General features: G+C 40.7%; 1 protein-coding gene across 4 annotated transcripts in view; it reads right to left on the minus strand.

Moving 5' to 3' along the window:
* The window catches only part of PRR16 (proline rich 16), a 290,139-nt gene extending 284,112 nt beyond the window's left edge, over positions 1 to 6,027 (minus strand). For 2 of the 4 annotated variants that reach the window (XM_070374093.1, XM_070374092.1), the window contains exon 1: positions 5,522 to 6,027. In XM_070374093.1, the coding sequence (XP_070230194.1) occupies positions 5,522 to 5,680 (159 nt within the window). In that variant the 5' untranslated portion in view covers positions 5,681 to 6,027. The remainder of the gene's footprint in view (positions 1 to 5,521) is intronic. The other 2 variants (XM_070374094.1, XM_070374095.1) reach the window with 1 other exon arrangement.
* Positions 6,028 to 16,012: the final 9,985 nt, after the last annotated feature.

Here is a 16,012-nt window from a genome sequence, read left to right on the forward strand (position 1 = left end):
TGTTTTAATTACCTGAGATCCTCAGAGCAGTAAAGGTAGAAAAAAAAATAATGCAGGTAACAAATTACTGCCTTGGTTTTATTATCTATTACTTCACTATTGCCTGAAGTACACTATTTATTACTTTCAGTCTGCTTGAATTTCTTATCAGGTAATTCTCTGAGTCTTAAATAGTTTAATGCATTGGAAATAGAGAGACAGTAAAGGATGGTTACTGGTTATTTTTATTTTCTCAGAACCATGCTGCTCTTTTAGTAACATGCTAAGCCATCATGCTTAAGAAAAGAAAAACTAAAAAGCATTTTAGCAGGTAAATATACTTGTTTGAGAAGGCAGACTATTGAATAGAGTAGTAGAACTACAGCTATAGCTGCAATTGAATTAACTATGAAATTTTACTCATTCACAATTTTAGAACTTAGAAAATACTGCAGAGATTATTTTCTGTAATTTGTTCAAGTAATGAATTGTATATGCATGGATTCATTAACCAGAAAATATTTGGTAGGATTTCCCTGACCAATAAACTACAGCACTTCATGTGGATAAGGGTAAAAACATTTAAAAACAAAAAATATTTTACAGATAATTGTTAATTCTATTTTGTTGTTGTTGTTAATTGGACTAATTCTGTTTTCAATGCCTCCCCAAAATGGATCATTTCCTAAGGTTTTCAAACTTTTTAAAATTAAACTTAATTTTATTTCCTTTTATGACATTATAAGAAAAAAGATGAATGCTTTCCAATTCATAGTCACAAAGCTGACAAAACCTTCCCACTCATGGAGTCCCATCAGTCAGTCACTGTGGGGCAGACAAAATAACTCGTCTTAGCCGGTTTCTCCATAACAGTCATGTCTACTCACATGGCTTAGCTATATGTTATTTACATATGTGTATGTCTATGTATATGTATATATACAGATATATGTATGTGCACATATATTTAACTCATATGATAGTCTTGTTACTTAAAATCATAAAATGAAACAGTATGAAAAATTACCAAGGCTATAAACAGTCTAAATGAGAATCCAGCTAAAGCAGCAATGAATTTTGTTTCCAAGTAAAAAGCTACTTATTACATATTCCAATATTGCCCTAATCAACAAGATCTGTGATCCCATACTAACAGCAACACTTGAAGCAAACCAAGTTTACCAGTGACTTCATGAAAGAGCTTCCCAGGTGGTGTAGTGGTAAAGAATCTGCTTGCCATGTAGGAAACATGGGAGGCTAGAGATGTGGGTTCGATCCCTGAGTCTGGAAGATCCGCTGGAGGAGGAAATAGCAACCCACTGCAGTATTCTTGCCTGGACAATTCCATGGACAAAGGAACTAGGTGGGCTACAGTCCAGGGGGTCACAAAGAGTTGACTTCTACTGAGTGACTAAGCATGCAAGCCTCTTCATAAAGAACAGGAAAAATGATATGAAGAGCTGTCTGATTATGAGAATGATTTTTTTAAAGCACTCTTTCTTCTGCATTACTTCATTAAAAAAAAAAAGGATCATTCCATACCTAATAAGCCAGAAATTGCTAATTTTACCCCTACAACTTTAGTGTTTCACTACTAATTTTTTCTCTGTTTTTCAATGTGTATAAAAAAGCAACATGGAATTATCTTGCACTCCAATGTTATTTCCCCTCAAGTCCTCCTTTCTACCTTTTCAAACCTTATTCACATCTCAAAGACCCCAAATTTTCATTTTCAACTCTTCATTCCCCCTAAGAGCTTAATCATCATGAAAATCTCCACTGTTTATTTGTATTTTCTTTACTGGGGTATAGTTGTTTCATAAAATCTCCACTGTTTAATTGTAACAGTTGGATATGTGAGTTCCTGTATATGGCACTGATCCATGTTTGTTAATCATGACAATCTGAATAAACCATAAGCTTCTTCAAATTCATATCTTACCATCTTTTTTAAGCTTCTACTACTCTTTTCACCAAAGGTTTACCGTACTACTAAGTGCATAGTAAGTATTGGTTTATAAATCTACATATTCTTATTCTCAAGTCTCTTTTCTTAGATCACAGTAAGAGTACCCACTAAAAGCAGCAATGTCTTTTCACAGTATTGATGCTAAAAGACAGGATAAACGTCTCCCAAACAACTCTCTGAGTTCACTGAGATCAGAAGCTTCAAACTACTCATACTGGTAGCAATAAAAAGATAACATAGTATTTGGCACACAGTAACTACTGAATAAATATGTTGGATTATACTTAAGGCTTTTCCATTATAGTAGAGAAGACCCAGAAACTCATATTACTTCTGAACAGTCAAGCTATTTGAGGTTTTACTAAATTCAGACCCTTAGACATCCCAATCTGTAGAAATCCCAATCCTCTTCTCCTAATATTCAATCTAATTATAAATGGTTAAGTAACAATAGCTAATGATAAGAGACACCAATAGTAATGAAATTTTGTTACTATTAAAGAGTTCCAAGCACCTACTATTCTATTCGAATCCATTGCACTACCTGAATTTTCAGATGACTGAAGTCCAGAAAACTTCTAAAAAGAAAATAAATTTCAAAACAACATCAAACAAAAGTCCAATATTGTTGGTGCAGAATTTATACAAAAATAAATGACAAAATATTCAAAAAAAGAATACTGCATTTTAGAATAAACAGGGGGAAAAACAAATACCATATGGTGAATGATATAGTAATCAAGTCATAATCACCTTCTTATTTCTAACTTCTGTTCCAAGCTAATAAGAGCTCTGTGCTAATTTATATCAAAATACATCATGGCCTAAAAGTATACCATTGCCAATAAAAGAATTAGAATTCTAAATGCAACAGTTTGTATTTAATATATTCCTATGATAACCTGCCAGAATAGTGAATGTAACAACTGATGAATAGTGATATTTACATTTACAAATCATAAGTATAGACACTAACAGGTTTTTCAGTTACTCCCCCATTCAAAATTACATCATAGACATGTTCAGTCATGTGTGCAACATTATCTTAAAAAGATAAATGCTGGACAACTGCAAGATGTCATAGGTTAAACATGCCCTATAAATATTTTGTTCTTGAAATAACTCTTTCTCCTACAATATAAATGGCCAGCGTTTTGAGATTCAGACACAATATATACAACTCCATGTGCAAACTTAGGATGATGATATCCTTCTCACAAAAGTAATTAACAATCACATCAAATCATTTATCATTCATAAAGTTTACTCCTGAGAGTGAAATCCTTAATCAATCAGGCCCCAACACCCAATCAAAACTTACAAAGCATCAAGTCAACATTTCATCTTTAGATATACCTAGAAGACAGATCCTTTAATTTAATTGGTTGTACATTTCTATGCTTTTCTATTTCTTTTACATACCGGTTTGCTTGGTGGTGTTTTCCCTAAAAAAGAAAAATCCTCAAGCAAATGAAAACACAGAAAGAGTGAAAGGGAGAGAGACCCACAGACTCCCTGATTTACTTCGTTGTGATTTTAACCAAGATCTATGGTGAGGTTAAAAGTTTCACAATACATCAACCTGGTCTGCAAACATCTACAAAATAAGGATACAAAGCAGAACTGGGACCATGTGCAGTTTCTTGTCATTTATTCTGCCTAAAATAGAGAGTGGAGTGACACATGGTAATATAAGAAGTATTTGCCCAAAGATGCCATTTTCATTGACTACCTTTCTCCTAATTTCAGGCTCCTGGATGAAACAGTAAAAACGTTCCTGTGCTGATTTAAGTTTTCCACATCCCCCATCTTAGAAACCTCAACAACTGAAAAGCACAATTCTGCCAAAAGGAACTTGCAAAAATTTGTTCATTTTTTAAAAAACATAATAATGTTTCAAATGAAAACACAACCTGCCAAAGATGTCAAATAAAAGGGTAACAAAGAAACACACAGCATCTTTAGAATTGAATTTCAATGCATAACCTTGCCATCTGCCAACCAGTTGTGAAGCAGTGATCCTAGAGAAGCCCTGAAACATGAACTAGTAAGTTTCCTCCTCGGATTGATCACCTGTATCACTCTCCGCTTCCAGGTTAGTAACTATATTGTCGATGGAGCAGCCTCCAAAAATGACACTTGCCATTGGCAAACCCAACCCTGTTGATAAATGGGCCATTTAAACAGACTTGCATTTGGTAACATTTGCGGAGTTCAGTTCACAGAGACAACGAGGAGATGGGAAGAAAAAAGGGGGGCTCTATCTTTACATTTGGATTGGAAATTGGACAAAAGAGGTCAGTCTCTAGAGTCCAGACATCCAAAGGACCCTCAATCTCCTCCCACTTGGCCTCTAAAACAGGATTACAATTTTGGATCTAGACTATGCCCCACCCCTTCCCTTCCCACCGTGGCTACCACCTTAGAAGTTACCGCGGTAGCTCTCCTGTGACTAGGGGTGCGGATTCTCTGACGCAAAACAGCACCGGGCACCAATTCAGTAGCGGGGAACTACTGGGTTGGGACAGCCACCGGCTCCTCCTAGAAGCCACCTTCGGGCTCGCGGGAGACCCCACCGCCCCAGCCCTGCCCTCGCCCCGGCCTGGAGCTGCAGCGGGAGTTACGCATCCTCAGCCTGGACACTGTCTGCGCTTCTTTCTATCCGGATCAAGGCTGGTGGGGGTGAAAGGATAGAAGAATGGGGGTTCGTGAGAGCGAGGGAAAACCAAAACAGTCCGGGTCCCCAAAAGCTAGAACTCAAGTGGCCAGAGGCTGGTGCACTCGCATCACACACACACACACATACATGCATGCACACACACACCCCGAAGCGCTCTGTGCCCCAGCTTCTATGCCAACTGGCGATAGGACGGGAAGAAGAAAGGAGGTGGGGTACCGGGCAGGCCCGGAGTTACTAAGGAGTGCAGCGGCTGCCTCCTGAACTGCGAAAGTGAGGAAGTCCCAGACCCTTCTACATCCCCACGTCTGAGATCTCCTGCAAGCAACCCCGGGTCGCTTTCCTTCCAGCAGGGTTCGGGGCTCGGGAAGCAGGGAGCAGAGCTGGAGTCTAGATTCTCCCAGGCTGCCCTCCCGGGTCTGGCTCAGGGCCGAAACCCGCCCCATCAGCTTTGGTCCAGGAAGGCTGCCAGGCAAGGAGCGACAAGCCTGGGAGAGCAAGAGGGCAGGAGAGAAGCATCTTGGACTCTCAGGCCGGTGGCTGGTCTCTTCCTCTGTCGACACACCCCCAGTGAATCCCCTACTCTCTCTCTCTCTCACACACACACACTCACACACACACTTAGATACGGAGGCTCGCATGTTTACCCCTCCCACCAGCCCAGGTCCATTGATTAAAAAAACACTAGTTGATTTCTTCCTGATTAAAAATAAGAAAGTGCAACAACTTCTCGGGAGTCGCAGGAGCAGAGCAAGTCTATCTGCAGGCGTCCTCTTTCTTTAGTTTCCTAGGAGTTAAGAAATCTGGCGGTCCCCAGTGAAAACGGACCCCTAGTGGGTAAAAGACAACGAACTCCTTCCCCAGCCCTCCACCCCCCAACCCCCGCCACCTCTCACCTCCTTAAGTTCCTTGGCCACGTCCTTCAGGTCGCCCAGGACTAATTCCAGATCCTCCACGATGATCTTGATCTGTTCCTTCACCTTGGTTTTGGAGGCTGCCGGCGGTCCCTCGGCTGGAGAGGACGAGGAGGGGGTCCCCTTGGACTTGGCTGACATTCTTTGGGGGCAAGCGAAGCAGGTCAGCACAGGCGGGCCAGCGGAGGCTGCTGCGCGCCCCGGTCCCCCCACATCCTGGACGCTCCCCGGGCAGCGGCGGGTGGTGGCTGCGCTCGGCGCTCGGCCGGGCGGCCGCACAGTGGTGGTGCTGCCATCGGCTCCCGAGACACGGCGCTCGGCGCCGGGCTGCAGACGGGCGAACAGCGCGCCTGCGCCTCCGCCCGCCGCTCTCGCGCACACACGCGCTCGCTGTTCCCCGCCCGCGCGCGGAGAGGGGCGCCGGGCCGCCGGCCTGGCTGTCAGCTGCAGTCCCCAGGCACGTGCCTCCTCCGGGATCTCTCCGGAATACCTGGGCGTCTGGGAGCAGGGTCCTGCCCACCCTCTCGTCTAGATCCTGAAATGCCCTCCCTCATTTGATCATGCTCTATGTCTTTTCACATCCAGCTTGGATTCCTTCTGTTTCCCCACCAGCAGGGACCAGGATCCCCACCACACTTTTTCTGATCAATTAATAAGAACCACAAGAGGGTCAGAAGTTGGATTTAGGGTTAGTAAAAACGAACCTAAATGTTTATCCAGGGCGAGAGTATGTCCAGAAGGCCTCCAGTCACTCTCCTACTCAGCTAAGAGTTAACACAGACGTACAGGTTTAAAAAAAAAAAGAGAGAGAGAGAGAGTTGTCCATAAAATTGACCCCTCACCCCCTGGAATCATGATATTTAAACAGTGTTCTTGAAAGAGGTAGCTTAATCCTGCTGATTCCACAAACCTAATAGAGGATTTATTAATTGCAAGTCCTCTCACCAAAAAATCCCCTGGGAGACTGTCTGACTCATCTTGGCACTACTTATCTGGGACAGTTTTTTTGTTTTTATACTGTCCTTCCTCTTTTCATGACCTATGCTGATGTATGTTTTGGGTAGAGGGGGAAATACACTGGACCTCCTGTTGTGAGAGAGAATAAGAAGAGTTTGCTTCCAACTTTTTTCTTTTTTGTTTTTGTATCTATTTCAAATCTTTTGCAACTAAGTAAAGAGGAAATAACTTTTTGACTGCTCTATTAAAAAGATCTAGGGAAGGGAGTTAATAGGAAGCCTTGGGTTTCATTCCCAGTAGGTGGCTAGGATTCTCATTAGTTAAAAGTTCTAATTTCCTGAGTGGCAAACTCATGGGTTATTAGCTATTGACCTAGAGGGCTGGATTTACTTTGTTTTCTTCAGTGCACTTTACTCCAAATTACTATTTTAATAGGCTTCCCATTTGGTCATGCGTTAGCAGGCATCTCTGTCTCTTACTTCTCATACCCCAGGTTGTTTCAACATGCTTCCATACAAGAAGAAAATCTTGGCAGCTCCCCTCTTCCTAGTCCCTTAGGCCCCTCATATTCAGTCTCTTCATTCTGAATAATTCATCTTGATAAATCCTTGTAAGTCTTATTTGCAATATGGAAGGAAAAAAGAGACAACAGAAGAAAAATGGGAATTTAGAAGTGGTGTCAAGAGAATAAAAAAATTAATTTAAAAATTTAAAATTCATTGAAAAATCAGAGGGAAAAGAAGAAAAGTAGAAAGCAGAGGCTGCTGGAAGAAAATTAAAATAAGGCAAGAATAAAGAAACCAGTGTACACTAAGTAAACTGGAGAGAAGAGGGAAGAAATAATTAGAAGTGTTAAATAAATAATGTGCTTGAGTTCTCTAAGGTAAAGAGAATGTATAGTTTTAAATGACCATGTGTCTGCAGGTTCTTCTTTATATTAAAAGATAATCTTCAATTATACTCTTACTTAATGTCGGAAGAAGGATAAGTGGTCAGAAATGGCAGGAAAGAAGGTGAGAAAGAGGGAAGGTGCTACTCCTTTATATCTGATTTTTTGACTCTCAATAGTAGACAAGTGAATAGAAGAGTCCTTAAAACTCAGAAATAACAAAGTTAGGCAAGAATACTGGAAAACAGGAAAGAAGATGGTGTTTTGGTGGTTTTCTCCCACAGACAAAGTAAGTCTCATTAATATAAGAATATTTTCATGCTATGCTAAATCTCCTTCACTGACAATTAAAAAATTTCTTTTCTCCTATAATATCTATGAAATCAATCCTGAATATTCACTGGAAGGACTATTACTTCATGAAGTTGAAGCTCCAATACTTTGACCACCTGATGCCAAGAGCCTACTCATTGGAAACGACCTTGATGCTGGGAGAGGTTGAAGGCAGGAGGAGAAGGGCACAACAGAGGATAAGATGGTTGGATGGCATCACTAGCTCAATGGACATGAGTTTGAGCAAACCCCAGGAGAAAGTGAAGGACAGGGAAGCCTGGTGTGCTGCAGTCCGTGGGGTCGCAGAGTTGGACACCAATTAGCGACTGAACAACAGTAGATTAGTGAGTCCAACTATTTTGGATCAAAATTGAATAATAATTATTACTATAAAACATGCTATGCACATCCATATCCAAATTACTTTTAAGTAAAGGCTATCCTCCATCTATATATCTATCATCTATCAATCTGTAAATATGATATGGAGTTAACTGAAAGGAGAAAAGTTAAAATTGGCTTCCAAATCCAAACTATAACAACTAGACAGCCCCCAGCAGTGATGACTACCACTATCTATCAGTCATTAATCAGGTATGCATAAAATATTCCTAAAGAAGAAAGTTTTACAAAGAGAGTTAAAGATATTGAGGGGAAGGAGACAGAATGAGAAGAACAGGATATAGTCAAGTCTATTCACTCTATTTTTTAATCACCCTTGGGAAAATTTGGGCTTCCTTTGTGGCTCAGCTGGTAAAGAATCTGCCTGCAATGCAGGAGACCTGGGTTTGATCCCTGGGTTGCGAAGATCCCCTGGAGAAGGGAAAGGCTACCCACTCCAGGATTCTGGCCTGGAGAATTCCATGGACTGTATAGTTGCAAAGAGTCAGACACATATGATGTTTCAAAGCTAACTTATGGTGATCACACAGCAAAAATGACACCTAATAAGATTTCTTATGAATGTGTTCATAAATACGTTTATGTACTAGTGGTAGAGGCAAATGAGTACATACGCAAACCACATCACTTATAAACGTAGAATAACAGACTGCTAATAGAAAAGTGTCTTATTTTTTTAGAAATGACTTTGCAGCCAGCATTTTATTCTTTCTGTCTCTTTAGTCAGTATTTTCTGAGTGTTGCAGCAGGAAGGATTGGATAATTATAGGAGATCATCTAATGGTGGTTTGTTCAGTTCCAGGCACTTATCAATATTCTCCTGTGTGTGTGTTTAATCTACTGAATTCAAGCTGTAATAATTAACCTACATGAGGAATGCTACAACACTGCCATACTTTTTAATTCATGAAGAACTCAAAAATATTCCCAAAATATTTTGTTGGCAGCAGCTTTTATTAGTATACTATCATAATAATGTTCATTGCGTCTTTAAAAACAGGATAATACACATAATAACGGCAACACTGTTTTCATTTTTTTTTCTTTTGCATAAACTTTGTTTGTAAAATCCAGTGAAGTCATTAGAGATTTTTGAAAACATTAAGAAAAAAGAAAAAAAATGGGGAATGACAACTTTGTTCCCACCAAAATAATGGAGTGAAAAATAATGGAGAACAACATGGATATCTATGAGAGAAAATACTGCTTGTGAAATGCAACAGAGAAAAATGAGTTAAGTTCTCCACATGCACACTAAGAAATATACTGTACACGATATGCCTAGGCAGCGATTCTCAAAGGCACTAGAGCTTCTTACTGTTAAGAAGAAGTAATTCATCACTGCTGGGGGCTGACTAACTGTTATAGTTTGGATTTGGAAGCCAATTTTAACTTTTCTCCTTTCAGTTAACTTCATATCATATTTACAGATTGATAGATGATAGATATCGGAGAAGGCAATGGCACCCCACTCCAGTACTCTTGCCTGGAAAATCCCATGGACGGAGGAGCCTGGTAGGCTGCAGTCGATGGGGTCGCTAAGAGTCGGAAATGACTGAGCGGCTTCACTTTCACTTTTCACCTTCATGCATTGGAGAAGGAAATGGCAACCCACTCTAGTGTTCTTGCCTGGAGAATCCCAGGGACGGCGGAGCCTGGTGGGCTGCCGTCTATGGGGTTGCACAGAGTCGGACATGACTGAAGTGACTTAGCAGCAGCAGTAGCAGATGATAGATATATAGATGGAGGATAGCCTTTACCTAGAAGTAATTTGTGATATGGATGTGCATAGCATGTTTTATAGTAATAATTATGATTCAATTTTGATCCAAAATAGTTGGACTCACTAATCTACTGTTATAGTTCAGTTCAGTTCAGTTCAGTCACTCAGTCGTGTCCAACTCTGCGACCTCATGGACTACAGCACAGCAGGCCTCCCTGTCCATCACCAACTCCTGGAGTTTACTCAAACTCTTGTCCGTTAAGCGGTGATGCCACCCAACCATCTAATTCTCCGTTGTCCCCTTCTCCTCCTGCCTTCAATCTTTCCCAGCATCAGGGTCTTTTCAAATGAGTCAGTTCTTCACATCAGTTGGCCAAAGTATTGGAGTTTCAGCTTCAGCATCAGTCCTTCCAATGAACACCCAGGACTGATCTCCTTAAGGATGGACTGGTTGGATCTCCTTACAGTCCAAGGGACTCTTAAGAGTCTTCTCCAACACCACAGTTCAAAAGCATCAATTCTTCAGCACCCAGCTTTCTTTATAGTCTAAGTCTCACGTCCATACATGCCTACTGGAAAATCATATATCAGAGCTTGTTAACGGACCCCACTACCAGGGTGTCTGACCCAGTAGGTCTAGGGCAAGGGTCTGAAATTTGTGTTCTACTAAGTTTCTAGGCCAATGGAAAGGGTCAAACTCTGAAAGCCATTACCTAGAAAGACTGAAAGAAAACTTTAGGCTCCTTTTAGCCAAAATAAACCTTAAAGATCATCCAGTTACAAATCTTCATTTGATAGATGAGGAAACATGGTCTGGGGAGGTTAAATGGTACCTCATATACATCATATCTAGGGAATATAAACTGGAAGCTAGAACCTCATCATCTTGTGGTTCTAGATGCCTCAGACATCTTGTGGTTTTGTCTCTATTTGTCTGGAGAAGGTCTCTTTTTTAATGTATCCATTGTTTTTGGCATAATGGCTGTCTATTACAGAAGCATATTGGTGAAAAACAAATGTGATCTGGCAGTTAAAATACAAATACCCATTGTAGTATCCTGAGTAATTAGAGCTGTGTCTATTCCAATGTAGCTGATTAATAAATACTTGATAAGGAGATGAATGAATGAAGTATTGTCTATCTTGTGTGTTTTGAAACGAATTTAATTTGACAAATATTTAGCAAATGGTTAGTTTAGGTAAGAATCTATGCTATGGAGTAGATGTGCTGCTAGGATTAGCAAGACACAGCCCCAGCAAAAACAATTAGATAATCCCAGACACGACTCTAATATAAAATGATTTTACCTCAGAGTATCTCTTTTTGCCCTCGTTCTCAACAATAGTCAGTTTACTTTACTTACTTACAAAGTTAATGTAGATTTAACATTGTTTTCCTTACTTTTTATTCATGAGACAGAAACTGAACTTTGCTTAACTGAACAAAGGAAATTATCTCATAGCTTAACCATAGAAAGGCAAGAAGAGAAATATTTTCTAGTAGAACTGGAGCCAGAAATGGAGCCAGAGTCCATTGGGACTACTTATTTTTGTCCTTGTATCCCATCCCCTTTTAGTGGATTGGCTTCAATTTCTCCCTAAAGTTGAACTTTGGTCACTGATAAATCCATATTCACATCTTATAACTCTGCAAGTAGAAAAAAAAAAGAGCTAATTACAGTAAGCTCCTAGGAGAGGACTTTGATAGGTCCAGCTTCGGTCATGGATATACACAGTGGCCAATCACTATGATAGGCTCAGGTGCTAAGCTACTATTACAGTGCGCCATTCTTAGAGAAAAGTCTGATATAAATATATTTGTATATTTATTACCATGACTCTCCAGCAGGTGGCAGTAAGATGAGTCAGTCTACAAAAATGGGTGTATTATGATAATTTTCTAATATATAGAAGTAAAGTATCTTTAGGAAGCAAAATTTTTTTCAAATTCATACAAAGAAAGACACCATATGAATCAGCAATGGTTCTACCTGGGTCAGGGCTTCTGAGGTAGTGTTAGTGGTAAAGATCCAGCCTGCCAATGAGGGAGATATAAGAGATCCTGGTTTGATCCCTGGATTGGGAAGGTCCCCTGGAGGAAGGCATGGCAACCTACTCTAGTATTCTTGCCTGTAGAATCCCATGGACAGAGAAGTCTGGCCAGCTACAGTTCATAGGGTCATAAACAGGCAGACACAACTGAAGCAACTTAATATGCACGTATGTACTACTTGGGTCAGTAACTGGTAATGAGGCAGTTCAATGACTGGCCAAACTTGGGTCAAGTTTCCTACACCTCTGGCCTATTTCTCCCTCAAAGGTGGAGAAAAGTTATCTACCATACAGCCTATAGGTTTTTTTTTTTGCATACTTGTAGATTGACATTTCTAAATTGCTTAGTTTGCATGGGGTCGCTAAGAGTCGGACACGACTGAGCGACTTCACTTTCACTTTTCACTTTCATGCATTAAAGAAGGAAATGGCAACCCACTCCAGTGTTCTTGCCTGGAGAATCCCAGGGATGAGGGAGCCTGGCGGGCTGCCATCTATGGGGTCGCACAGAGTAGGACACGACTGAAGCAACTTAGCAGCAGCAGCAGCAGATTGACATTTCTAAATTGCTTAGTTTCGCAAAGCCAGCTGCACTCAAGAACCCCTTCATCCATTCTCATTTTACGGTCCCAGCTCTAAAGACCTGCAATATTAATATTGTGATATATATACGTGTGTGTGTGTGTGTGTGTCTGTGTGTGTATAGGTGGTTATTCAGATGAACACAGCCCCTAAAACCCTTGGAATTTCCTGGGCAATAGTAACTGTGATAATGTTTGGTCTCCTGTCCTTTAGTTCTTGAAAATGCTACAAGGAAACTGGCTTTTGGATCTCACCCAAGGGAGAGTGCTGGTTGCCAAGAGAATCAACCATATGATTAGAAAGTTGGGACTTTAAATCTCACTCCCTGATTCCCAGAAAGAGATGAGGGGCTTGGGGTTAAATCAATCACCATTGGCCAATGATTTAGTCAGTTATGACTATGTAATGAAACCTCCATAAAAACCCAGAAGGATAGCTTTATGCACCCCTTTTTGGACAGCTTTCAAGATGGGGAACAAGAATGTTTCCAAGTGCTGGCCCCAGCCTCCAGGTGGACAGAAGTTCTTCTGTTCTGAACCTCACCCAGTGTATCTCTTCATCTCACTGTTGATTTGTACCCTTTAACATCCTTTAATAATAAATCAGTAATCTAGTGAGTAATGGGTTTTCTTGAGTTCTGTGAACAGTTCTAGCAAATTCTTTGAACCTGAGGAGGGGATTGTGGGTACCTCTGAATTTTAGCCAGTTGGTCAGAAGTACGGACAACAACCAGGACTTGTGATTGGGGTTTGAAGTAAAGGGAGGGGTTCTGGAACTAAACACTTTACTTGTAGAATCTAATTCTACCTTCCAGTAAATAGTGTGAGCACTGAGTTGAATTTTCAGACATGCTGCTGGTATCCAGAACTGCTTGTTGGTGTGGGGAAACCTACACACATACACACACACACAAACACACACATGCACACGTGCACGCATTGGAATTGAGCCCATGAACTCATTTCAAGGACTCACTAAAACCATAGTTGTTAAATTGCCCCACCATGTGTGCAAGCAAATACTGAAACTACTATACCCTCTCACCTAAGTTTTAAGAATTTCTATTCATCCTGAAACCTTGGGACCCATGCCTGTCATCTCATTCTACCCAATCTCATTCTACCTCTCAGCTACAAACTGCTGGACCAAGTGAAAAAAGAACCTGAGATTTTCAATACTCCAGGACTCTTATAGACTTGGCCAAAGAGGTGTTCTAAAAACTTGGCCAGTTGCCACCCTGCACAGACTAACAGCTTTTCCATGGAAAGAGATTCAGCTACAACTAAAGAATATCTGATCATTCTGTAGAGCCCAATACACCCTGCAAGCACTAAAATGACTGAAAGTTCTAGTCAACCATTCATCAGTTCAGTCACTCAGTCATGTCCGACTCTTTGCAACTCCATGAACTGCAGCACGCCAGGCCTCCCTTTCCATCACCAACTCCCAAAGTCCACCCAAACCCATGTCCATTGAGTCGGTGATGCCATCCAACCATCTTATCCTCATTGTCCCCTTCTCCTCCTGCCCTCAATCTTTCCCAGCATCAGGGTCTTTTCAAATGAGTCAGCTCTTCACATCAAGTGGCCAAAGTATTAGAGTTAGAGCTTCAACATCAGTCCTTCCAATGAACACCCAGGACTGATCTCCTTTAGGATGGACTGGTTGGATCTCCTTGCAGTCCAAGGGACTCTCAAGAGTAGTCTCCAAAACCACAGTTCAAAAGTATGAACTCTTCAGCACTCAGCTTTATTTATACTCCAACTCTCACATCCATACATGACCACTGGACAAACCATAGCCTTGACTAGATGGACCTTTGTTGGCAAAAAGTAATGTCTCTGCTTTTTAATATGCTGTCTAGGTTGGTCATAACTTTCCTTCCAAGGAGTAAGCATCTTTTAATTTCATGGCTTCAATCACCATCTGCAGTGATTTTGGAGCCCCCCAAAATAAAGTCAGCCACTGTTTCCACTGTTTCTCCATCTATTTGCCATGAAGTGATGGGACTGCATGCCATGATCTTAGTTTTCTGAATGTTGAGCTTTAAGCCGACTTTTTAACTCTCCTCTTTCACTGTCATCAAGAGGCTCTTTAGTTCTTTTTCACTTTCATCAAGAGGCTCTTTAGTTCTTCCTCACTTTCTGCCATAAGTGTGGTGTCATCTGCATATCTGAGGTTACTGATATTTCTCCTGGCAATCTTGATTCCAGCTTGTGCTTCTTCCAGCCCAGCGTTTCTCATGATGTACTCTGCATATACGTTAAATAAGCAGAGTGACAATATACAGCCTTGATGTACTCCTTTCCCTATTTGGAACCAGTCTGTTGTTCCACATCCAGTTCTAACTGTTGCTTCCTGACCTGCATGCAGGTTTCTCAAGAGGCAGGTCAGGTGGTCTGGTATTCCCATCTCTTGAAGAGTTTTCCACAGTTTATTGTGATCCATACAGTCAAAGGCTTTGGCATAGTGCACCCAGTTAATTTTATATATACCTGAAGATGCTTATCCTTATTAAGTTTCAGGATTGTTTTGCCCCATGGAAATTAATAAAAGTGGGCCCAGAAGCACTGCTGTTTCTAACAGAGTAAATAGGACAGAGAAGTTGGCAGAGGCTGTACCACTCCCTCTGCTTATAGACAGCCTTGACCTCAAGGAATATAAAGCCATATCCTGCCAGGTGTAAAGTGGCACCAATATTATCTACTCTGTATGGCTAGATAGAGTGTGCAGTTTAGTCTCTCATCTGGGATAGAATGACCCAAATCTGCATACAATCTAGAACATCCTGTGTAATGATTAACTTCCAAAACTGTGAGAAAAATGAATTTCAGTGTTGAATGTACCCAACTTACAGTAGTGTGGTGTGGAAGTCCAAGATGACTAAGATTTAGCATTTTTTTTGTTCTTCTAGCTTCATTTAAATATAATTAACATATAATATTGTGTAATCTTTAGATGTAGGTGTGTTAATTCAATACATTTACATGTTGCCGAATGATTATCACCACAGAATTAGCTGACACCTCAATTCCATTACATAATTACAATTTCTTTTTTTGTAATAAGAACATTAAGATCTGTTCTCTTAGTACCTTTTAATTATAACATGCAGTATTATTAGCTAAAATCACTGGGTTTCCCTGGTAGCTCAGATGGTAAAAAAATGTGTCTGCAATGTGAGAGACCTGAGTTTGATCCACGGGTTGGGAAGATCCCTTGAAGAAGGGCATGGCAACTCACTGCAGTATTCTTGCCTGAAGAATTCCCATTAACAGAGGAAACTGGCGGGCTACAGTCCATGAGGTTAGAAAGAGTCGCACACAACTAAGCAACTAAGCACACACATACCACTCTTTATGTGAGATCCCCAGAAGGTATTCAGCTTACAACTAAAATTTGTACCCTATGACCCAATTCTCCCCTAGCCCCTACCCTCTAGCCCCTAGTAAACACCATTGTACTGTTTCTAGAGTTCAACACTTTTTAGAGTCAATATATAAATGATATTATACACTGCTTCCTCTGTCTGATG

The sequence above is a fragment of the Bos mutus genome, chromosome 7 (genome assembly GCF_027580195.1).
Source record: "Bos mutus isolate GX-2022 chromosome 7, NWIPB_WYAK_1.1, whole genome shotgun sequence".
NCBI classification, from domain to species: domain Eukaryota; kingdom Metazoa; phylum Chordata; class Mammalia; order Artiodactyla; family Bovidae; genus Bos; species Bos mutus.